Source organism: Eptesicus fuscus, chromosome 9, assembly GCF_027574615.1.
Source record: "Eptesicus fuscus isolate TK198812 chromosome 9, DD_ASM_mEF_20220401, whole genome shotgun sequence".
NCBI lineage: Eukaryota > Metazoa > Chordata > Mammalia > Chiroptera > Vespertilionidae > Eptesicus > Eptesicus fuscus.
The window spans coordinates 1,496,269-1,520,000 of NC_072481.1; the positions used below are offsets into that span (position 1 = coordinate 1,496,269).

A 23,732-nucleotide genomic window follows, 5' to 3' on the forward strand; every position below is an offset into this window, starting at 1 on the left:
GGTGCCAGGCCGGGGCCACTTCAGGAGGCCAGGGCAGGGTCTCCTGGACCTCACGCTCCCTCTCGCTGACGGCCACGGGGCTACCCTCTGCGCTGCCTGACCGCCCCCCCCCCCGCAACCCCCCTCAGACCCCACCCCAGGCCCCTGAGCCTCCAGCTGTCTTCCTGGACCAGCTCACCCCCGCCCCCCCCCCCCCCCCGCAAAACTCACACCCGCCTTCGCCCTTCCCTCTCCCCAGGGTCTCTGCTTCCCTCTGGCCGCACCTCAGGGGCACAGCCGGCCTTCCTGGTGGCCCAGGGGAGTCGGGGAGCCCCTGCCCGCGGAGGGGGAGGGGGGGAGCAGGAAGCTTTAGGGCTGGCACAAATCAGTGTCCCTTTACCTGGCCAGCCTCCCCGTGAGGGGCCACCTGAGTCCTCCCCGGTGTCTGTTGGCCTTTGACCTGGGGTCTGTGAGGTGGAGGGTCTGACCCCCACCTGTGCCCCGGGGAGCCTGGCTGAGCCCCAGGAGGGGGCTGAGCACATGCGGGTCGGGAGGGAGCCGAGGTGCAGGCCGCGGGCACTGGCGGTGCAGCTGGCGCAGGCCCTGCCTCTGGGCGGGAGGCGTGTGCACACGCGTGTACACACGTGCCTGGTGCTCAGGGAGCAAGGGCCGTGCGGCCACCCTGGGGCCCGTGTGCCTGCCGCTCGCTCCCGAGGGCCAGCGAGGCCGGGATCCGTTCAGGTGAGGTCACGCTGCTGAAGGACGTGGGAGACGAGCCCCGTCGGGCAGGGTGCCAGCGAGGGGTGGGGCCCGTCTCCCGCCCTGCCCTCCATGCCTCCGGGTCCCCCTTGCCAGCCTGTGAGGCCGCCCTGTGGCCCAAATCCACATAAAGGCCGACGGGGTGGAGCCACGCCCAGCCCTCCTCCCATGTGTCCCCCTCGGCCCTGCCACCAGCCTCGTGTCCCCTGGAAGGCGGACCCGGGCTCGGCCCAGCTCTGAGGGCTTCGGCTAAGCCCTCGGAGCCGGTTCCACTCCCGCAGGGCCGCGCCCAGGGGTTAGTCTGTTCCCCCGGAGGGGGCCTCCCCAAGGCCCGCCCTGCGGCTCCCGCCCTCCCCCGCCTGGACCTACGGCTCTCGGCTCTCCTCGGGGTTACCTGGGAGGCGCTCCTGCCCTGGGCTCCGGGCGGCTCTGTGGCCTCCTGGGTCCTGGGTCGTCCCCGTCCTGCTGTGGCCGGTGTCCCGCTGGGCCCGCGAAGACACATCACGTAAAAGGGACGGGATTGGGGCCTCACAGGAGCCAAGCAGAGGGGCTGTGTCTGCCTGTGAAGAGGTTTCCCCATGTAGATTAAATCTCAACCCCGAGGGGAAACTGAGGCAGGCGCTGCTGGGAAATGATGGGAGGGTACCTGGGTGAGGGAGGGCCTGGGCAAGGGAGGAACCTGGCAAAGGGGGGCCTGGGTGAGGGGGTCCTGGATGAGGGGGCCCTGGGTGAGAGGGGACCTCAGGGGACCTCAGGGGAGAGGGGCTGCTGGCCACGTCCCCCCTGCTCTGAAATGACCACGTGTCACGGCATGTGGCCGCCAGGGCCCAGGTGGAGGCTGCCGGCCACAGGAGGAGCCCGTGGCTTCCCCAGGACAGAGCCTGCTGGTCACTCACCAGCTGGGCAGAGCGCCCGGTGCCAAGGGCCGGGGACAGGGAAGTCGGGGTGTCGGTGGCAGCCTCCTGCATGCTCCGTGTTCGGCTGTGACCACCCCAGGGACCCCGACAGAGCGGACGGGGCGGGGCTGGTGCACGGGGCGTGAGGGGCTCCGGAGAAGGCCCCAGGCTCCACGGTCAGCGATCGCACGGTCACGGACGCCCCAGCTGGGGTGGGGGGCGCTGGGGAGACTGGGAGGGCCCAGAGCTGGTGAGGTGATGGGGGCACGGGAGGGAGGGAGCCGGGGCTCGGCGGGCAGCGCGTCGGTGAGGCTCAGTGACCTGGGGCCACGGGAGCAGAGCCGCCGTGACGGGGCCCCCGTGACCGAGGGGCGCAGGCAGGAGCCCGCGGGCCCTGGGGGTACGTAACCCGCGGCGTTGCTGTCCAGCAGGGTGGAGAAGCGGAAGGTGCCGGACCCCGTGGGCGTCCTGAAGGAGAAGTTCCTGCGGCCGCCCCCTCTGCTCTTCCACCCCCAGGTGAGCTGGGCTGGGCGGGGCGCGGGGCGGGGGCGGGGGGCCAGGACCCCGAGGCCCGTCCAGGCCGGGCCACACCCCGGGGCGGGCGGCAGCCTCCCCACCTGCCCGTCAGATGCCCGGGGTCTCCCTCGGAACACGCAGCGCCCGGCGGCCGGACGGGGTGAAGGGACACGAGCGGAAGGAGGTGGGCTCTGGTGGGGGCAGCCCCGTGGGGTCCTCAGAAGCAGCCCAGGACCCCGGCCCCCGGGCCCACCCCGCCATGACCCGGCTGCGGGAGGGGCGGTGGGCAGAGCTCAGAGGGAGTGAAGCCAAGAACATGAGGGGAAGGCTCAGCGGTAGGGACACGGCGGGATGTGGGGGTGCGCAGCCCTTTCTGGGGTGCACGGGCCTTGGGGTGCCTGACAAGGAAGACCAGGAGAGGATGGCCGTGTGTCCAGGGGCCGAGCGGGGTGAGGAGGCAGGCACAGGAGACAAGCAGAGGGTCCCCGGGGGCTGGAGAGGGTGGGAGGCCACCCCCAGACTGAAGTTTGGGTCTGGGAAGGAAACCACAGCCCCCAGGCCTGCGTCCGGCTCTCACGCCCTCCCCTCAGGCCCGGGCCTCCCAGGGGTGGGCACAGAGGGGCCACAGAGCTGAGGGGACCAGCAGGGCCGGGCGGAGGCCCTGATTCCCTGCCCCTGCGCCCACCTGTCCTCACTGTGTGGGGCCCAGCCCCCCAAAGACACCCCCCGCCCCTCAGCCCAGAGGGTCCCGGGCGAGCCCAGACTCCAGACGGGCATTGTTCTGCTCGGAGCCCCGCCTCGGACAAACCCCCAGGTTGAAACCTGCGCCCCCGGGTTCCCAGCTAAACTTAGAGCCCCATTGTCTGCCGGGCCAGGGGCTGGGTTAACAACTTCCCCCCATTTTCCTCGGGCCGGCTGGGAACGCGGGCTGGGAACCGCGGGCCGGCCAGGCGCATCCTGTGTTTGTGTTTGCACGGAGCTGGGCCCGGAATATCTGACGGGGCGGAGCGGGCAGGGCCGGCCGGACTGCGGCCTCGGAGACCCACCCAGGCCTGACCACCAGGGGCCGGGGGCGCACTGGCCCCTGTCAGCTGGGCCCTGCCACCCCCCCCCCCTGTGGGCCCAGAGCTCGGTGGGCGGCCAGATGGGAGACGACCAGGAAGTGACCTAATTGCATGGCCCGAGCCTCTGGCAGGGCGGGCGCTGCTGCCGTCACATCGGGCAGGCCAGGCCCGGGCCTTCCCTCCTGAGGCCTGACGTGCGTGGGCAGCCCCAGGGCGCAGGGCAAGGAGGTCCTGCTGGCCATGGCCCCTCCCCGCCTCTGGGGGTCCTGGGGAGTCGAGTGGTAGAGCGTTCCAGAACCTTTCAAGACGGTGGCTGAAACAGACGGGCGGGCAGGGGGCAGCAGTGTGTGTTCCAGGGGCCCCACTGTCCACGGAGGGGCCGGGGAGGGGCTGGACAGCCGCTGAGGGGGCAGTTCACATCTGTCCCTCAGGGGCCCGGGGAGGGCAGCCCACAGCCGTGCCTCCCTCCCCCACGGGGATGGCCAGGCCCGGAGTCCTGCCACCGGACGGGGCGGGCACGGGACAAGGTGGCAGCCCGGGGTCACAGTGCCTGGGCCGTTGTGGGCAGACCTCACTTTCTATTCATTAGTCAGTTGGTCCCCAACTTGCACCCCGAGGGGCTCTGGCCATGGCACATGCCCTGCCTGCCCAGGCCCCGCCCACACCCCGCAGGGCCAGGCCCCAGCAGGCCTCTCGGGACCGCCCCTCTGTCAGGGATGGTGCTGCAGCAGCCCCCGCTCTCCTGTCCCCACGCCCCCAGGACTCGGGGGCAGGCACAGTCTGATCATGACTCTGCCCACCACGTGGAAACAACCACTGCCACACTCCTCCTCCTCCTCCTCACGGCCCATGGCATCTCCGAGGGGCAGAGAGGCGGCTCCTGGGTCCGTGTCCCCGTGTCCTGTGCCGTGTGGCCCTGTCCCTCTGGCCATGGGGTTAGCGAGGTCCGGTTTCAGGCTGTGCATTCTTTTTAGTACGTTGCCTGCAATTATGGCCTCCCGCCACTAGGGGTGGCGGCGCCTCAGGTCCTGATCCCTGTGATCCCTTGAGATTCAGGTAACGGTCTTAATTTTTCAAGACTCAAAAAATAATAATAGATATAATTTTGTCTTTAACCCAAACTGGACAGTCAGGAGGGACAGCCAGGGGGCAGGCCAGCAGGCGATGCTGGCCTGTTTCAGCATTGGGGAGGGGCGGGGGGGGCGGGTAATGGCCCGTGTGCACAGTCCGCCTCATTAGGTCCCCACGCCAGGCAGGGCGGCTGCAGGTCAGCTCCAGCTCCCAAGCGAGGACCCCGGACTGTGATGGGGGCTCAGGGGAAGGACCGGGGCAGGGCTGGGGCCGCGGTCGGTGGACGGATCCAGCCCAGGGCCGAGGAGACGCCAGGGTATCTGGTTCCAATGACGCCTGAGGCCGCGTGGCCTCTCGTCCCGGCCGGGCCCTGCCGTGCTCTGTCACCGAGGACCCGACACCCATGGGCGGGTCCCCACGCTTCACGAGAGGGGGCGGGCCCTGGCCGGTGCGCTCAGTGGACAGAGCATCGGGCTGAGGACCAAAGGGTCCCGGGTTGGATTCCAGTCGAGAACAGGTACCTTGGCTGCAGGCTCCTCCCCACCCGGGCCCTGGTTGGGGTGTGGGCAGGGGGCAACCCATCAAGGTGTCTCTCTCACATCAATGCTTCTCTCTGTCTCTCCCTAAAAATCAATGGATAAATATCCCTGGGTGAGAATTAACAAAAAAAACAACAAAAAAAAGCAAGTCAAAGAGAGGGGGTGTCTCCGGGGAGTCCCCCAGCCTCTCCCGTTCTCGCGCCCACAGATGTCAGCCATCGAGACCATGACGGAGAAGCTGGAGAGCTTCGCGGCCATGAAGGCGGACGCCAGCGCCCTGCAGCCCCTGCCCCACCACCCCTTCAACTTCCGCTCCCCGCCGCCCACGCTCTCCGACCCCATCCTCAGGAAGGGCAAGGAGCGCTACACCTGCAGGTGAGCCGGGGCCCGGGGCCGGCGGGCGCCCGGGGGGGGGCCACGGGGACACAGCACAGCCCGCGGCCCTGCATTTCCAGGGAAGCCCCAGCGACAACCTGCAGCAGCGCAGCCGTGAATGGCCCGTGGTCCTCGAGTGCTTGTGTTTGGGGTGGGCCTCCCCCTGCTCCCCCCGAGCTGTGGGAGCTCAGAGAGCGGCTGCCGGCCGGGCAGCGGGAACCCCAGAGGCAGAGGCCAGGGCGGGCTGCGCGAGGCTCAACTGCGGCTCTGGGTGGGGACTGTCCCCCGCGGCACCTGCCTGCCCAGCCCGTCCCAGCCCGTCCCAGCCGGTCCCAGCCCGTCCCAGCCAGTCCCAGCCCGTCCCAGCCCGTCCCAGCCCGTCCCAGCCGGTCCCAGCCCGTCCCAGCCGGTCCCAGCCCGTCCCAGCCGGTCCCAGCCGGTCCCAGCCCGTCCCAGCCGGCGCAGCACCCCTGGGCTCCGGGCTGAGATGATGTTTGAGGAGGGAACCGCCCGGAGGCCCAGCAGGAAAGTCCGTCCGTAGTGGCTTCTCTAAAGCTCCGCTGGGCGCTGGGGCTGCAGGAGCCATTGAAGTCCAGGCTGTGCAGCCGGCCACCTGCCCCGGGGGAGGAGCTGGGGGGACTAGATGTCGAGTTTGAGGGGGGCTGCGCCAGGAAGCTCCCGGCCCCTGGGTCTCCTGACGGCCTCCCCCCCCCCCCGCCCCCCAGGTACTGCGGGAAGATCTTCCCTCGATCTGCAAACCTCACGCGACACCTGAGGACGCACACCGGGGAGCAGCCGTACAGGTGGGAGCCGCGTGGGGTGGGGGCTCTCGCCACGGTGAGAGCAGTGGGGAGTGGGACCCGCGTGTGCTCCCGGTCCCTCCGGCCCCTCCTGACCCCCGCCGTCCTGCCTGGGGCCTTGTACAGCAGGCTCTGGGGGCTCCCACCTGCCCCTGGAGGACGATGCCAGGAGCAGCCCGTCCCGTCCTGGCTTGGGGGGGCGGGGTGTCCGCTGGGCAGGGGCTCAGAGCGGGGCCTGCCAGAATCCAGGCCCAGGGTGGTCTGTCGGCGAAGCCTCAGCCGAACCCCCCGCCCAGCCCAGCCTCGTTCACCTCCCGATGCCGATGCCGATGCCGATGGCCGATGCCCCTGGCCGATGGCCGATGGCCGATGGCCGATGCCGATGCCGATGGCCGTGGCTGACCTGACCCGGGCCGGGGTGGTGCCTAGGGCCGGGGCCCGTGGAACGGAGCTCTGAGCTAATGCGGGTCCCAGCCAGGCCGGGGCACCCCAGGGACGAGCATGGGTCCCCTTAGGGCCCTGGAAGAGCCGTGCGTCCGCTCCCCACCTCGCCCTCAGTCCCTGGGCAGCAACGCGGCCACACAGCACAGCGGGGGGCTCGCAAGTGGGGCACAACCCTCCTTTCAAAGCTTGGGGCCCGGGCTCGGAGACGCCCCGGGACTTGCCGGGGGTCCGAGGCCACATCCGAGCCGAGGGCCTCGCCCGCACACCGACCTGGGCCATGGCCCTGGGCTTTCCGGGGGCAGGAGCGGGCTGCGGGGGACCCTGGCTTTCAGGACCCCGGCTGGGAAGGGCCCGGGGTCGGCATTTTGGGCGAGAGCCTCGGGTGCTGGCGGCCTGGAGCACCCTGGGGAGCCGCGGGGTTCGCTGCCCCGCATCGTGCTGGGGGCGCGAGGGGCCGCGGTTGGGAGTAGGGAGCTGGCCCGGCTGGGACTTGGAGGCAGAAGGTTCCCACATCTGGCTCCTCTGAGCCGGAGTCACCCCCTGGCCCTGGAGACGGAGCTGTGTGTGGGGGTGTCCCCTCCCTGGGGAGGGGGCCACAGGGGGCGCCTGCAGGTGTCACGGTCCCCATGCCCTCCCTGAGACATCACGCGTGTCCCCAGCCATCACGCGTGTGGCAGCGCCCAGCGCCCGGCACAGGCCCGGCGCCCGGAAGCGGGGTACCGCCCACCGAAGGCCAGCAGCCGCGGGGGGCTGGGCTGTTGCCCGCCGCCCGGTCTGTCTGTAACGCGAGCCGGTTTCCAGACCGTGTTCCGTGCAAAGCCGGGGGTCGGGCGTGTTTATGGAAACGCTTGGTTGTCATTGATTTCTTTGTTCTCTCCAATCCGGGAGGTTCAACTTACGGAGCAATAATGGCTGGGAAAGTTCGCGTTTCGGATCTCGCCTTTCCTGGGTGCCAGGCGGCCCTGTGATGAGGGGCCCGGGGGGGACTGCCCGAGACATCAGGGGTTCCGGGCTGCCTTTGATCATTGGGAGGTTTAAGTGGGAAAAGGGAAATGCACACATTCGGCCTCAGAAACCTGCCAAGGAGGGGGGCTCCCCGCCCCGGGGGGCTGAGTAAGGCTCCGCCCACCGCCCGCCTGCATGAGCACCCACCCCATGTGTGCGTCCCCATGTGCGCACCAGGGAGGCCAGCGGCCGTCCCCTCGCCGCCGGCTCTCGTGGCTGCGCATGGCCCGGTGATCCCGCCGCACAAGCTGAGCCACTTCCTTCCACGTCTGCGCCGGCCATCTGAAGTGACTCCGCCGCGGCCAAGCCCGCGCGTGGGGCGGACAGTACGTTCTCCGGTGGCTGACACGCTTCCCGGAGGGGAGGGGGGACTCGGGCCGGGCCCCTCGGCCGGCGGCGGCTCCTGGTCAGAGTGAGGCGGGAGGGAAGGAGCCTTAGACCCTCGCCCTCGCAGCTCCGCGCAGGCCTTGTTGAGATGAGGGTGGAGGGACAGAAAGACTGAACTGGAGCCCTGGCCCGTGTGGCTCAGTGGATAGAGTGTCGGCCTGCAGCCCAAAGGGTCCCGGGTTCGATTCCAGCCAAGGGCACGAACCTTGGTGGCAGGCTCCTCCCCGGCCCCGGCCCGGGTCAGGTGGCGTGCAGGAGGCAACCCATCGATGTGTCTCACATCGGTGCTTCTCTCTGTGCCCCCTCTCCCTCTCTCTAAAATCACTGGGAAAACATCCCGGGTGAGGGCTCAGCAACAACAAAAGGACTGAATTAGGGTTGAGGGGCTGCCTTCTCCGCCCGCCCTGGCGCCGGCGGGGGCTCCAGTCACACCGTGGAGGCGAGGCTCCGAGGCTGCCCGTGGGCCCGGGCGGGACCTGGGATTCCCGCCTCCCACCTCAGTCCCGTTCCTCCCGGGCTCCCGTCCCGCCATCTGCGTGAAGCCCCACCCCCGTGCCGGGCCGGCGGCTCTTCTTCCTCCCTTAGCCTTAGCCTGGGGCTGGGCCTCAGAGTCTCTGTCCCTTTCCTGACAGTTCCCGGCAGCATTGCCCTGGGGTGTGGTCCTGGGGGGGGGGGGGCGGAGGGAACGCTGCCCGGGGCCATCCCACCCTCCCCTGCCCCGCGCTGTGTCCGCCGCGGCTGGCTTCCCTGCGGTGGCCGCGGACACGGTCATGGCCAGGTCCCTGCAGGCCCGCGCCGCCCGCCCCCGTGGCCGCCACCTGTGCTCGCTCCCGGGCAGCGGTGTTACTCTGCGCAGCGCGGCCACACATTTCAGCCGCCACTTGTCAGCTGATCTACCAGGCAAATCCCAGCTGCTCGCAGGCCCTGCTCCCCGGAGCCCTGGGCGGCTGCTCCCCTCAATTTCAAACAGGCTTGTTTGTCTGAGATTAGAACCGGGAGGCCACGCGGGACTCTGTGGCCCACGGAAGGCGTGGCCACCCACCCTCCCGGCCCACAGAGGCTGCAGGGAGGATCCACACCAAGTCCTGACCCCCCGCGGGGGACCAGCGCCCCGCAGCCTCCTTCTCACCCGGACCCCCTTCTCCGGGTCACGCGCTGCCCCCCGGGGACTTGTTGACAGGAACGAGGAAAGGGGCGCGGTGCGTGTGAGCGCGGTACAGGCCCAGGCGGGCACGGCGCAGCCCGGCACGCCTCCTCGTGGGCAGGCGGTGGACGCCCAGACCTGGGCTGGGGCCAGCGTGGCCTTGCACTTGAGCAGCCGCCGGAGGAGAGGCTGCAGTGGGAGCCTGACACCACGGACAGAGGGGAGGCTGCCAGGAGGAGTTCCAAAGACCAGAGCACTTGTTTGTGCCCGTCTGCACATGCACCACACGTGGGCATGCACCCACACTGCACACACCCACATGTGCCCACATGTGCATGAACAGGCGCACACTAACACACATGGACTGTGTGCACGCATGCCTGCACACCCACATGTACCAAAAGGTGCATGGGCATGCATGTACATGCTGACACCTGCACTGTGTGCACACACGTGTACCCACATGTGCACAGGCACACGTACACGCTAATACATGTGCACTGTGTGCGCACACATGCACATACACACAAGTGTGCTGCTTCAGCCGGACACAGTGCAGGTGCGAGCACCTGTCCATCACCCGCCTTGCTTGGACTTCCACCTCCAGGAGGGGGCAGCGCAGGGCCCTTCCCGGTCCCCCTCCGGGGCCCTGGCTCCCTCCCTGTTTCTGGCTGGGTGTCTTGCCGGCTCTAGTTTCGCCCTCTGCATGGGGGTCGGGAGGGTGGGCGTGAGGGCCGGCCCCGCCCGAGGGCCCCAACCCCACGGGGCGCGTCACATGGCCGGTGTCTCAGACGGTGCGTCGCGGCGATTTCCTCTCAGTAGCGCTTGTTCGGACGAAAGGGCCGTCAGCAGAATATTCTGGGGGCGCGGCGGGAGCCCCTGCACCGCGCGGGCTGCAGGGAGCCCACGGGGCACACAGATGAGCTGAGCAGGTGGGCTGCCCCCCAAAGAGGACAGTGAGGTCACTGTGGTCCCTGCGGGGAGCACCCCGACGGCCACGAGGCTGGGAGCCCCCACCCCCATCGGTGGACTAGCCCGAGGGCCGCCGGGACCGGCTCTCCTCGCCTGCGCCAGGTGGGGGTCTCTGCGGGGAGGACAGTTTCAGGGAGCACAGTTGCGGGGAGCTGTCTGCTGACCCCTCCTTCCCTGGACCAGCCTCAGCATCGTTCCATGGTGAGGTGCTGCCCCCTTGAGGCCGCTGGCAGCACGTCGCCCTGTGGGTGGACCTGCCAGGCCCAGGGCCGCCGAGCTGGGTGACCCACCACCCGGAGGACGGAGACGCCGGGGAGTCTGGGCGCTGCACACCCAGGGGCACGCCCCACCGGGTCCCCCTCCTCCAGCAAGGCCTCCGCTGAGCGTGTGTGTCCCGCAGGTGTAAGTACTGCGACCGGTCCTTCAGCATCTCCTCCAACCTGCAGCGGCACGTCCGCAACATCCACAACAAGGAGAAGCCCTTCAAGTGCCACCTGTGCAGCCGCTGCTTCGGGCAGCAGACCAACCTGGACCGGCACCTGAAGAAGCACGAGCACGAGCACGCGCCAGGTGAGCACTCCGGGGAGCACACCCCAGGGGAGCACGTCCCAGGGGAGCACGCCCCCGGGGAGCACGTCCCAGGGAGCACGTCCCAGGGAGCACATCCCAGGGGAGCACGTCCCAGGGAGCACGTTCCAGGGGAGCACGTCCCAGGGGAGCACGTCCCAGGGGAGCACATCCCAGGGAGCACATCCCAGGGGAGCACGTCCCAGGGGAGCACGTCCCAGGGGAGCAGGCCCCAGGGGAGCACGTCCCAGGGAGCACGTTCCAGGGGAGCACGTCGCAGGGGAGCACGTCCCAGGGAGCACATCCCAGGGGAGCACGTCCCAGGGGAGCACGTCCCAGGGGAGCACGTCCCAGGGGAGCAGGCCCCAGGGGAGCACGTCCCAGGGGAGCACACCCCAGGGCTCCAGGGGAGCACGTCCCAGGGGAGCACGTCCCAGGGGAGCACATCCCAGGGGAGCACGTCCCAGGGGAGCACATTCCAGGGGAGCACGTCCCAGGGGAGCACGTCCCAGGGGAGCACATTCCAGGGGAGCACGTCCCAGGGGAGCACGTCCCAGGGGAGCACGTTCCAGGGGAGCACGTCCCAGGGGAGCACGCCCCAGGGGAGCACGTCCCAGGGGAGCACATTCCAGGGGAGCACGTCCCAGGGGAGCACGTCCCAGGGGAGCACACCCCAGGGGAGCACGCCCCCGGGGAGCACGTCCCAGGGGAGCACGTCCCAGGGGAGCACACCCCAGGGGAGCACATCCCAGGGAACACATCCCAGGGGAGCACGTCCCAGGGGAGCACGTCCCAGGGGAGCACGCCCCAGGGGAGCACGTCCCAGGGGAGCACATCCCAGGGAGCACGTACCAGGGGAGCACGTCCCAGGGGAGCACGTCCCAGGGGAGCACGTCCCAGGGAGCACGTTCCAGGGGAGCACGTCCCAGGGGAGCACATCCCAGGGGAGCACGTCCCATGGGAGCACGTTCCAGGGGAGCACGTCCCAGGGGAGCACGTCCCAGGGAGCACGTTCCAGGGGAGCACGTCCCAGGGGAGCACGTCCCGGGGAGCACGCCCCAGGGGAGCACGTTCCAGGGAGCACGTCCCAGGGGAGCAGGCCCCAGGGGAGCACGTCCCAGGGAGCACGTTCCAGGGGAGCAGGCCCCAGGGGAGCACATCCCAGGGGAGCACGCCCCAGGGGAGCACGCCCCAGGGGAACAGATACCTGGGGAGCAGGCCCCAGGGGCACAGGGGGGACAGGCCCCAGGGGAGAAGACCCCAGGGGAGAAGACCCCGGGTGCATGCCCGCAGGCAGCCCCGGGAGGTGGTTCAGGAACGGGGGTCCGGTAGGTAGAACTTGGATGCTGGGGCTCTGAATGGGGAGAGGAGCAGGGGGGAGGGGAGCGGTCCAGCTGAGGGCCCCCCGTTCCCCTCCACGCAGTGAGCCAGCACTCCGGGATCCTCACGAACCACCTGGGGACCAGCGCCTCCTCCCCCACCTCTGAGTCGGACACCCACGCACTTTTAGACGAGAAGGAAGACTCCTACTTCTCTGAAATCAGAAACTTCATCGCCAACAGCGAGATGAACCAAGCGTCAGCGCGAACAGACAAGCGGTAAGAAGCCCCTGCCGGGCCCGGGGCTGTGTGGGCGCCCAGCCCCCCTGTGCGGCTGAGCCCAGAGCGGGGCACCCCCCCCCCCCCAGCACCTGCCCCCGGGCCAGGCCCCCGGGCTCTGCAGCGGATCCCATTCCGGCCCAGCTCTGCCCTGGAAGCTGGGGAGTGTCCGCAAGGGCTCCACCCCTGCCTCAGTTTCTCCACCTGGACGCGGCACGGCCTTGACGGTCACACGTGTGCGACCAAATGCCAGCCGGTGAGGGCGCCTGCACGGTCCTCGCAGCCCGAGACTCGGGGACACCGTTCAGTCCCAGGCCCTGAAGGTTTCCAGACAAGAATGCCGCCCCTTTAAACACAGACACACACACGCACATGCACACACGTGAGCACGCACACACAGAGACACACACCAGCAGCAGCAGAAAAATGAGGGCTTCGGGTTCAAGAAGGAGGGGGCTCCGCACAACCCCAATCACGGGGCTCGGTGCGTGGCACTGCCCTGCCCCCCGAAGGTCCTCCGGCCCCAGGAAGAGTTCTCCTTGGGGGACGGTTGTGCCAGACCAGGTGTCCGCGAACCAGAGACACTGCCGACTCCCAGAGGCCTCGGGGTGCGATCCCCTAGCTCTTCGGAGGGGAAACTGAGGCCCAGAGGAGTGGGGCGCCAGGCCCAGGGCACTGACCACCATGGTGGCCACGGGTGGGCTGCAGCTTAACTGTCTCCAGGCCCAGGGCCCCCACCCACCCCCAGCAGGTGAGGGCAGTCCTCAGGAGAGGGGTCCCTGTCGTCGGTATTCCCAGGGCGCCATCCTACCCCCTGACCTTTGCGTGCGCGTCCGCCAGGGCTGCCCTGCTGCTCCGGGCAGGGGCGTGAGGGAGGCTCTGACGGAGTCCCCAGAGAGCCGGGCAGAGCCACTCACCAGGCGCTCGGACCGCCCCGTCCAGGGAGCCCGAGCCCGGGCCGGAGGCGCCCCATGTCACTGTTGAAAGTGGGAACCAGGGTCTCGGTCAACATACACCCACGTCAGGCGCTGGGTCCCTGGCAGATCCGTGGGGCAGTGTGAACCGGATGGTCCTCACTCCGCACCCCCGGGGTCCCGGCCTCACGGCCCCTGAAATCCGGGGGCCGACAGGTGCCCCGCAGATCCCTCTGTCGGAGGCCTGGCCACAGGAGCGACCTGACTGGGGAACATGAGGTCGCACACGGGCTGGTGACCCTCATCCCACGTGACTGGGGACCTTGTAAAGGGGGGACTGGACGCAGACGTGCACAAGGATGGGTGTCGTGCGAAGACGGAGCAGAGAGGGGGTGGGTCTGCAGGCTGAGGATGCCGCGGCCACCGGAGCGGGGCCCGGGCCGGGTCCCCCTCACGACCCGAGGGACCAGCCCTGTCTCTGGACCTCAGGCGCTGCCCCAGAACCGGGAGAGAAGGTCCTGTGGTTGATGCCCGGCCGTGGCTGTGTCCCGGCCGCCCGGGGACGTGCACGCGCCCCGGGCAGCTGTTTGGAGGCCTGCACGCGTGTCCTCATGTCCTCTCTGTCTGAAGCCGGCACCAGGCGCCGGGCCCCCCACGGTGCACGCTGGACCCTCAGGAGCACCCCACCTGGTGCGGGCCGCCTGCCATGAGCAGATACTCGGGGGGGGGGGGGGTTCACATAGGAAATGGCCCGGTGCATGCAGGTCCCACGGAAGGACACGCAGGGCTGCAGGCTGAACATGCTCCCGTCCCGGTACCCGCAGCTGCCCGCCTGCTCACCGCGTCCTCAGCATGGGGATGGGGGCGGGGCGGGGGGGCCTTAGGTCCCCGATAGGGCACAGGGCCCCGAGGGGCCAGGACCCCCCCCCCAAGGCCACCGCAGAGAGCCCACAAAGAGACAGGACTGGTCTCGGCCACATCACCTGGTCCAGACCCCCCTCCCCCCGCTGGTGGGATGGGCGCGTGCCCGGTGCCCGCACAGGTGCCCGGTGACAGGGAAACACGCTGGGCCCGGCCCCCCCAGAAGGCGGGTCAGCTGTCAGAATCCCTGCGGGTCCAGGAGGTGCAGGTCTGGGAGCTCAGAACGTGGGCTCAGCCAGCGAGTGCCGAGCCCACCGCCTCCCTGCACCTTCTGCTGGCCGCCTGGGGCCTCACATCGCCCCTGCTCCCCCTTCCCCACCCCCCCACCGCCCCCGTCACGGGCTTGCTGACGCGCGGAGCCCAGGCCTGAAGGAAGCAAGGACTCGCGCTCACCCCGTGCTCCCGGAGCCTGTGGTCACGGGGACCCGCTGTGGAAAGCCCTGCCCGGGCTGAGGGGCCCAGGGGGCCAGCACCTCAGGAGACTTGTCTCCAAGGCAAACCTGTCCCGGGGTCTGCCACTGACTGAACCCCGGGACCCAACACCGTCCACAGAACCCCAGGACCCAGCACCGTCCACTGAACCCCGGGACCCAGCACCGTCCACAGAACCCCGGGACCCAACACCATCCATAGAACCCCGGGACCCAACACCATCCACAGAACCCCGGGACCCAACACCGTCCACAGAACCCGGGACCCAGCACCGCCCACAGAACCCCGGGACCCAACACCGCCCACAGAACCCGGGACCCAGCACCGCCCACAGAACCCCGGGACCCAACACCGTCCACAGAACCCCGGGACCCAACACCGTCCACAGAACCCGGGACCCAGCACCGTCCACAGAACCCCGGGACCCAACACCGCCCACAGAACCCGGGACCCAGCACCGCCCACAGAACCCTGGGACCCAACACCATCCACAGAACCCAGGACCCAGCACCGTCCACAGAACCCAGGACCCAACACCGTCCACAGAACCCCGGGACCCAACACCGTCCACAGAACCCGGGACCCAGCACCGCCCACAGAACCCCGGGACCCAATACCGTCCACAGAACCCAGGACCCAACACCGTCCACAGAACCCCGGGACCAAATGCCGTCCGAGGGGCCACTGGGCCGTCCACGTCCCGTGTCCTCGAGGCCGGAGGAGCAGCGTCCCTCAGGCTGGGCCGCAAACCTCCCCGACGCCTCCTGTGCCCCGCCGGGCCCTGGCCCCACGCCAGGCTGGCCACGGCGCCCCTGACACCCACACTTAGTGTCCGCCCTGCCAGGAGCCCTGCCAGCGAGGGGTCCCCGCCTGCCCCCGGCTACGCGCTTAGCGGCATCCTTCTCTTCTGGAGTCGCTCACCCCACGGGGACGGGCTGGAACCACGGCGGGGACAGCCCAGGACCACAGCTCAGGGATTCTGTGGCCACAAAGGCCAGCTCTCCAGGGGGGCTGGGAGGTCGGGGTGCAGCGGGGGGAGCGCCGACTGGAGCCGAGTCGCCGGCCTTTGGGGGTCGGTGGCCAACTCCCTCCCGTGTCGTTTCAGGCCAGAGGCCCAGGAGCTGGACGGCACGGCGCCGTGCCCAGGCCTGGCCAGCGGGAAGCCGGAGGACGGCGAGGAGGAGGAGGAGGAGGAGCTGGAGGAGGAGGACGATGAGAGCCTTGCGGGGAAGTCCCAGGACGACAACGTGTCCCCCCCGCCCGAGCCCCAGGGCACCTACGAGGACGAGGAGGACGAGGAGCCACCCGCCGCCCTGGCCGTGGGCTTCGACCACACCCGAAGGTGGGTGCCAGCCTCTGGGCCACGGCCAGGGCCGCTGAGAGAGCCGGGGCCAGCCAGGGAGGCCCTGAGCATCAGGAGGGTCACTCACTCCCAAACCGGCAGGGCCCGCCCCTCCCTCTGGCCCCTCCTCCCTGCAGGGGTCTCTGCCACGGGGCTTCTGCACGTAGGCCCGGGAGAGGCCCCGCCTGGGGAGGGGCCAGGCCCAGCCACTCACACACACACCACATACAAACATGCACACACATGCAAATGTGTGTGTGCAGACATGTGCCTATATGCACTGTGTATGCACTGGCATGTGTGTGCACCTGCTAACATGTGTGCAAACATGTGTGCGTGTACATACTCTCATGCGCGCGCACATGCACATGCATGAGCACCGAGAGGCCGGGGAGCAGCGTGGGGGGCGGCACGGAGAGAGCTGGCTGGCCGCAGGGCCACACGGTAGCTGTCGCCGGGTGCCGTCCAGCCTCCGCGGGCGCTGTGGTGCCGGGACTGAGCCCCGTCGTTCTGGAAGTTGTGCCAAGCAGAGCCCTTTCCCTGCATCCCAAGTGCTGGCCGCCCCCGGCCACGGGCAGTGCCGGCTTCCAGGAGTCCCTGAGGAGTCCTCACAGACAGCCATCCCCCCCCGAGGGTCATGGCCCCCCCCCAGCCGCCCAGAATCTTGGGAGCCAAGGCCTCCCCTCTGTCCTGGTCCCTGGAAACCCGGAGGCCCCGCCTGCTACTTGCAACACGTGTGCGTGTACTCACCCGCTCCGTGTCCTCTGTCCGTGCTTCTCCTGCATCCGTGTGGCTTCCGTCCTGGTGTCCGTGTGTCCGTGTGTCTGTCTTGTGCATGTGGCTCGTGGAGACCGTGGCGTGCATGTGGCGGCGCAGGGCCGAGGCCGCGGCTCACGGAGGCCTCTCGGTTGGTGCAGGTGCGCCGAGCAGCCGCCGGCGGGCAGTCTCCTAGCTTTGGAGCCGGTGCCGACTTTTGGGAAGGGGCTGGACCTGCGCAGAGCAGCCGAGGAGGCGCTGGAAGTTAAGGATGTGCTTAATTCCACCCTAGACTCTGAGGCTTTAAAACAGACCCTGTACAGGCAGGCTAAGAGCCAGGTAGGTACCCGCAGAGCCCCGCCCCTCCCCCAGGCGAGGCAGGGGCAGCCTGGCCTCTCGCGTGGCCACCCCGGGCCTGCCTGGGGGCCCAGGACCCACTGGCCCGCCCGTGCCCATTGCATTGGCTAAAGAGACGCCCCGAGGACCACCACGTCCCCGCAGCAGCCGTCCCCAGAAGGCGGTGCCCCCGAGCAGGTGTGGGGGGGGGCTGCCCCGCCCCCGCCCTCTGTGACCGGCCAGAGGGCCGTGGCCAGGTTTCCTCGCAGCAAGCTGCCCCGCAGGGGGCACTGGTCCACGCGGGAGCCGTGACGGGGTCAGGGAGGACCAGGCTTGACCGGGGCCCGTTCCCCAGCGTAGCCGCCACAGAACCCGCCTCCCGGTTCCCTCCAGTCCGGAGCCCACAGGGCCTCAGCCAGCTCTGCAGCCCCGGGTCTCAGCAAAGCCGTCTGTGTGTCTGTCTTCGTCTTTTACTAATTCTGTCCAGAGTGTTGACCCCCCAGCCCGCCCTGCGGGTGCCGTCACCTCGCACCCCACGGCTCACGGCAGAAGGTGCCCTGGGACTGAGCAGGCTCCTTCCCCCCAGCACCCCCGTCCCCACGGGTATCCCCACCTCCGTCCCCACGGGCGTCCCCACGGGCGTCCCCAGGGCAGGGACTGACTGCGGGCGGGGTCTTAGCGATGACCACCGGCACCTCCAGGGCCCCCACAGTGCCCGCTCGCCCCCGGGTTTGCGGGTCACCAGGCAGAGAAAAGGGGTGGCCGAGGTGACTGCAGGGGCTACACCCTGAGAGGCCGAGGAGCCCCTCTGCCGGGGCCATGGCGTCCTTGCTCCCCTCTGCGGCCCCCCTGCTCCTCCTCCAGGCCTGGTTGGGGGGGTCTGGTCTCCATGGGCCGGGCCCTGGCACCTGCCCTCTCTCCTCCCGTGTGGGGCTGAGTGGGCCGAGGCGGTGGGAGGGGCGAGGACGGAGCCGGCCTGGGGTCCCTGGCTCACCTGCCGGCCTGTGTCGCGTGTCCCCCCGCCAGGCGTACGCAATGATGCTGTCGCTCTCCGAGGACCCTCCTCTCCGCGCGGCCGCCCAGAGCCCCCTGGATGCTTGGCTGAACATCGCGGGACCCACGCCCGAGGCTGGAGCCTTTAACCCCATCAACCACCTCTGACCGGCCCCGGGGGGCTGGGGCTCACGAGGTGATCTCGGGCCCCACATCGCGACGGAAATCCCAGCGAGGGCCTCAGGGGCCGGCGCGGCCCGCGGCCAGGGAGACCCTCTCGCCTGCATTCGCCGCTCCTCCGCGTCCGCCCCCTGGTTTCACTCGCCTTTTCCAATGAGAACCCAGAAACCGAAGTCCCTGAGGTCGAGGGCCCGCGTCTCTGAGAACCGGGCTCCAGGGCGCCCTCAGGACAGCCCGGCGCACGGCCGTGGGCGCGGCGCACGGGACGGCCTGGCGGCATCAGCCCGGTGGGCACCGGCGGGACTCCTCCGCACTGAAGCCGGGGCCACCTCGGGGCCGGAGGGGAGGACGGACCCGGAGTGCCCTGCGGAGGGAGCGGCCCACACGATTTTTATATGAAAACGACGAGAACAGCCCTCTTGGTGACCTTACTGACGACAGAGTCTATTTAAGCATGTGGTTTTAATAACAGACAGTATTTTTTAAAAAGAGATTGAAAAAGGACTTGCAACTTGTTTTGTAAAAGTAATTTTGCATCGCTTCGAACCTGAGCTTACTTGCAAAGCCGCGCCCTCCCGGGCCGCGCCGGCTGCGCGTGGCCTTGGGACCGTAGCGAACGGAGGTTTTCTACCCTCGACCCTATTTGTGAAGCCACGGGAGTTGGGCGCCCCGGGCGGCGGCCCCGGCCACGCCTGGAGCCAGTTCAGACTGCACCGAGGATTCCGAGACGTGTCGCAGGCCGGCCCGCGGCGGGGACTGGGACGTGTGCCTGTCATTGTGTGACAGGGGGTCCGGGGCCAGGCCCGCAGGCGGCTCCTCCCTGGCCCCCCGATTCTGTGGGAAGGTCAGAGGGGTGGGCCGGGCACTGTCCCCGCCACGCCGGGCCCGCCCCCTCTGCTGCTCCTCGGAAGGCAGGCCTGCTGGCCACATCCGCTCTGCCGTCCACCTCACCCGCCCCGTCAGACGGGCACGGGCAGGAGGCGGGTGCACCCCTGGCAGCGTGGGGGACCCTCCCCGCTCCCTGCGCCGGCCGCCACGCTCCACGTGCGCCCGAGGCCGCGGATCCAGGACGCGCTGCCACTCCGCTCTCCGCGCGGGGCCTCGGCAGGCGGGACCGGCTCCGGAACCGAGGGACGGCCAGCCAGGACCGGGGACCTGCAGCAGAGACCGCCCAGCCCGCCGGGGCCGCGCCGCCCTCCGGGACCAGCCTCCTCCCCCACGCCGGGGCTTTAAATTATCCCCCTAGGGGCCAAGTTCAAATCGTAATGTTTTTCCCTGATGGAATTGACCTTAATCTGTATATAACTTGTAATTTTTTTTTCTAATTTGTTTCTTTTCTTATTTTATTTCTTCCTTAACAGTATTTTTTTGGCATTAGACATTCTTGTTGTGAAGAAATAATGTTAATATAAGTACCCGTCAAGGACCAAACCCGTGTAACAGGTTGTGTGTTGTGTGACCGGGAGCCAGGGCGTGGGCGGCCGCCCCGCGCCGAGGCCCGCGTCCCGCCGCGCGCTGTCCCTTTCCAGACAATCATGTGTTTTTGTGAAATCCGAGTTGCGTTTGCATTTAAGACAAGTGTCCTATTTATTTCTTTTATTGTTTGGCAGGAGAAAGAGTAATAGCGTCCCAACGGGAGAGAGAAAGCCGCCGCGCCGCCCCTCGAGGCGTGTGAGCGCAGACGGGGGTGACGCGCGTCTCACGGTGCGTGTCCTCCGCTGGCCCGGGGGGCGGGAAGCGTGCACGCCGATGTGTTCCCACACGCACGTCTCAGCGGCTCCGGCCGGACAGTCATCATGTGGGTGTCGGGGGCCCGGCTTCGCCCTCAGGACCCTGGTGGGGAGACCCCTGCGATGCCCCCAGCCCGCGGGCCCCTGGGACGGGGTTTCGCCCCTTTCTCAAGCCCACGCGAGGCAGCCCGACCGAGCGCCGGCCTGGCGTGTGCTGAGGAGGAGCGGGCATGGGCCTGGCACAAGGATTTGCAAACACAGCCGCTCCCACCTCCCACCGGCCCGGCCCCGGCGGCCTCCCCGCGGCCAGGGCTGCCCCGTGCGGCTCGGAATTGCCACCGTCCCTCACCTGGACGGGTCCCCAGGAAAAGTCCCCTCAGAAACACCACTGTCTGTGACCCCCATGATGCTTCCTGCCGGAGAAGGCGCGTGTGCCTACTTCGCGTGATGACGGTGGAAGAGGCGGTTTGGACGGGTGTCCCCGCCATCAGAGTGCCCAGGGCCGCCCTGCCGTCCACCCCGAGGGCCGCCCCGCCGTCCACCCCGAGGGCCGCCCCGCCGTCCACCCCGAGGGCCGCCCCGACGTCCACCCCGAGGGCCGCCCCGCCGTCCACCCCGAGGGCCGCCCCGCCGTCCACCCCGAGGGCCGCCCCGCCGTCCACCCCGAGGGCCGCCCTGCCGTCCACCCCGAGGGCCGCCCCGCCGTCCACCTGCCTCTGTCGACCTTCACGTTCTGTTTATTTCCGGCTGATCCTCCTCAGTGTTGCAGTCCTCGCCCCCCCCCCCCCGAGAGCCCCCACAGCACACGTTAAGGCCCACGTCCCTGTGACCCTGAACACGGTCCGCGCGAGGCCAGCTGGTCCCCACCGGTCAGCCCCTCGGGCCCGAGCACTGGGCAGTTTGGGAATCCATCTTTGGACCCCAACAGAGAGCACTGGTCCCCGCGGCCGGCGCCATCCGTGCCCGGAGCCCTGGGGCTCAGGGAGCCGGGAGTCGGACAGTCCTGAGGCTCTGGCCTCCGAGCACGGCCTCAGGGCCCCGCCCTCCGTCCAGCCTCAGCTGCGTTCCTCCTGTGGGCGGCGGCGCTCACCCCCGAGTGGAAGTTCAGAACGGGGAGGGGGGGGCCTCCTCATCCTCCCTCGCGTCCCTCAGCCCCAGCCCCCAGCAATGACACCCTCGCCCCTGCTGCGCCCACTCCGGGGCCGCGGGGAGGACACGGGCCGCCGACCCTTGGCCAGGCAGCCCCTCAGGTGCGGGACCCAGAGGCCGCCCCGGGATCAACCCCAGGGGCACGTGTTTCTGCAGCCAGCCCGCCACCCCGGCACCCCTGCACCCAGAGTGTGGATCTGTCACAGGGTGAGCCTGAGACCCCTCACCGCGCCCCTGCCCCCCCCCCCCCCCCCCCCGCCCCGGCCACGCGGCCTCCTTGCACGAGGCCAAGGCACAGCCAGCCGGTGCAGACCTGAGGGCCGCCGGCCCCGTGGCCCCAGAGCCGGGCCCTGCGTGTGCCCAGGGCCAGGGCCGCTCGGTCCAGCCTCAGCTGCTTCCCTCCCGGGCCTGCGGGGCCCTCGGCCTCCTCTGCCTCGCTGCGTCCTCGGGGAGCGTTCGCAAAGCACTTGCCCAATTACATGTCACGTGTGTTGGCCTCAAAGCACTGGATTGTGGTCCCCTGCCCCTGGGCCCTGTCCCCTGTCCCCTGTCCCCCGCCCCCGGTCCCCCCCCCGTCCCCCCCCTCCGTGGTCCCCCCGCCCAAGTGTCTGAAATCTACTGAGCTACTCACTATGCTGTCCCGAGGGAGCCGCCCTGCACTGCCGCCCGGGGACGCGGGAGCCGGCGCCTCCCTGTCCCGCGGCGGGGGCCCAGGACGCCCGCTCCTGGCCCGGGGGCTCAGCGGGTACGAAGCCATGTAACTGCAGCGCGTGGTCCTGGGACTGCGCGTGTTCCGGCGTTCCGGGAGCCGCCTCTCCGCCCTCCATCCCAGTTTCTGTTGTGTCCTGTCGCTGACCCAAGCACCACTTTGGGGGAAAGAAAAGAAGGAAAAGGCAGCTTGAGTTTCCAAATGTGCAATCTGCTCGTGAACAAAGCGATCCCGACAGTGTCCTGCGGCGTGGCCCGCGTGGCGCTGTCCCGTCGAGGCGGGAGGTGAGCCGCCGTGGGCACCCTGCGCGCCCGGCCTCCGTGGGGTCCGTCCATCGCTCCCTTTCCGATTCGGTTTCGTTTCCGTTCCGTGAGTTCTGCTTTGCTTCGGGGCTGAGTCGCGTGAACAAGAGGTGTCCGTGTCTGGTTTCCACGCCCCGTTGGAAGCCACCGCGAGGAAGGAGGCTGGCCGGCGTGCGTCCCCGTCCCCAACTGTAAATTGCTTCCGTTGCCAGTGACGTGTGCATGGCTGGTGTGCAGCGGTCACTCCCGTGTCTGGTCGTGACGTCCCGCGGGAAGGAAGGCTCCGCAGACGCACTTACTGAAGGCGCGTTAGGGTCTGAGGGTCCCGAGGCCCCGGCGCCAGGGCGGCGCCCCCGAGCCCGGGCCTCGCGGCGGGAGGACGGCGAGGCGGAGCCTGCGGGTTCGGCGATGCTGGTGTCACGGTCCCTCCGGGGACGCGGCGGCGCGGGTGGAGGCTAATGCTGTAGAATAGGACTGTATACCAAATGTAATCTTTCCGACGCTACAATGACTTTATACTGAGATTGATATGCAATAAATCTGTGTGCTTTTCTAACTCGTGCCGAGAGCTTCACTGGGAGAGCAGAGGCGGGGCCGGCCCGGGAGGTTCTCCCGCTTCACCCCGAGTTCCCGCACGGGCTCTGGGGCGGCGAAGCCGTCCTCCCAGCACCCACCAGGGCGTGGAGATCAGACCCCGAGAGCCGGAGGCGACAGCGGGAGCCCCAGGGGCGGCTCCTCCAGGCCTGTCTGCTCCGAGGTGGTGCCTTCCAGGCAGCGGCGGCGCCTCCAGGTGCGGTGGCCTCCCTCCCGGAGGCGGAGGAGGAGCCGATCCGTCAGCGTCGTCCTAAACCAGCCCGGCCTCAGGGTGGACGGCCCCACCCTGGCTCCCCACAGGCCCGGCCAGGCTTGTGCCCGCGCCACAGGAGGTGGGAGGTGACAGGGGGACAGGCTGCTGGGGCGCAGGCCCCGCCTCCCCTGGCGCCCTCCTCCGACTACCAGGCATTTCTCTTTGGGGCGCACCTGCCTCAGCGGGAGCCGGGCCCCACCTGCTTCTGCTCTGAATGATGGTTAAACCTCCAAAGACAAATGATGGGTCCGGACCCAAGGATGGCTCCTCACACATGGGGCAGGGCCAGGGCATGACACACCTGGAGGGGGCACACCTGGAGGGGGCACGCCTGGAGGAGACACGCCTGGAGGGGGCACAGCTGGAGGGGACACGCCTGGAGGGGACACGCCTGGAGGGGACACACCTGGAGGGGGCACGCCTGGAGGGGACACGCCTGGAGGGGGCACATCTGGAGGGGACACGCCTGGATTTTACGTGGCCCCACACCTGCTCCTGATGGCACACAGTGCTGGCCCGCTTGACCTCCCACGGGAACTTCCCACCTGCTCCAGCCCCGCCCGTCGGCCCCTCCCCCTCCATGAAGCTCCTTGCCTCCTTGGCACGCCACCCCCTCACCCTCTCAGGCCACAGGAGACAGCCCCCCAATTCCCGACTCACCACAGCAGCCGAGCCTCCCGGCCACAGACTCAGGTGAGGTGGGCGGTGCCTCCCACACCCAGTGTCCGTCTGACAAAGCACCCCCTCCCCCCACCCTGGGCAGGTCCCTGGCCCTCCCTCCCGGGTGTGCGAAGGGCAGCTCTCCACACGCGGGAGCAGCTCGCTGCCGTGAAGGCTGAGGGACCTCGGCTTCTCTGTTTTCCTCGGAAGGTGGGAAGGAAACAAGGCCCCGCGTCCACGGGAGGAACCAGGGGCGACCCCTTCTCCTGGCTGGCCGCCATCGTAGGGCCCAGGACACGCGGGGCCAGGACCTCTGTCCTCTGAGTCAAGAGCTGTCCCCCACAG

At 69.2% G+C, this 23,732-nt stretch overlaps 1 protein-coding gene across 1 annotated transcript in view; it reads left to right on the top strand.

The window, feature by feature from the left end:
• The window catches only part of PRDM16 (PR/SET domain 16), a 189,051-nt gene extending 170,957 nt beyond the window's left edge, over positions 1 to 18,094 (top strand). The window contains exons 12-19 of the mRNA XM_054720667.1: positions 2,063 to 2,150; positions 5,033 to 5,199; positions 5,925 to 6,002; positions 10,352 to 10,521; positions 11,942 to 12,116; positions 15,489 to 15,725; positions 16,643 to 16,820; positions 17,844 to 18,094. Of these exons, the coding sequence (XP_054576642.1) occupies positions 2,063 to 2,150; positions 5,033 to 5,199; positions 5,925 to 6,002; positions 10,352 to 10,521; positions 11,942 to 12,116; positions 15,489 to 15,725; positions 16,643 to 16,820; positions 17,844 to 17,978 (1,228 nt within the window). The 3' untranslated portion in view covers positions 17,979 to 18,094. The remainder of the gene's footprint in view (positions 1 to 2,062; positions 2,151 to 5,032; positions 5,200 to 5,924; positions 6,003 to 10,351; positions 10,522 to 11,941; positions 12,117 to 15,488; positions 15,726 to 16,642; positions 16,821 to 17,843) is intronic.
• The last annotated feature ends 5,638 nt before the right edge of the window (positions 18,095 to 23,732 follow it).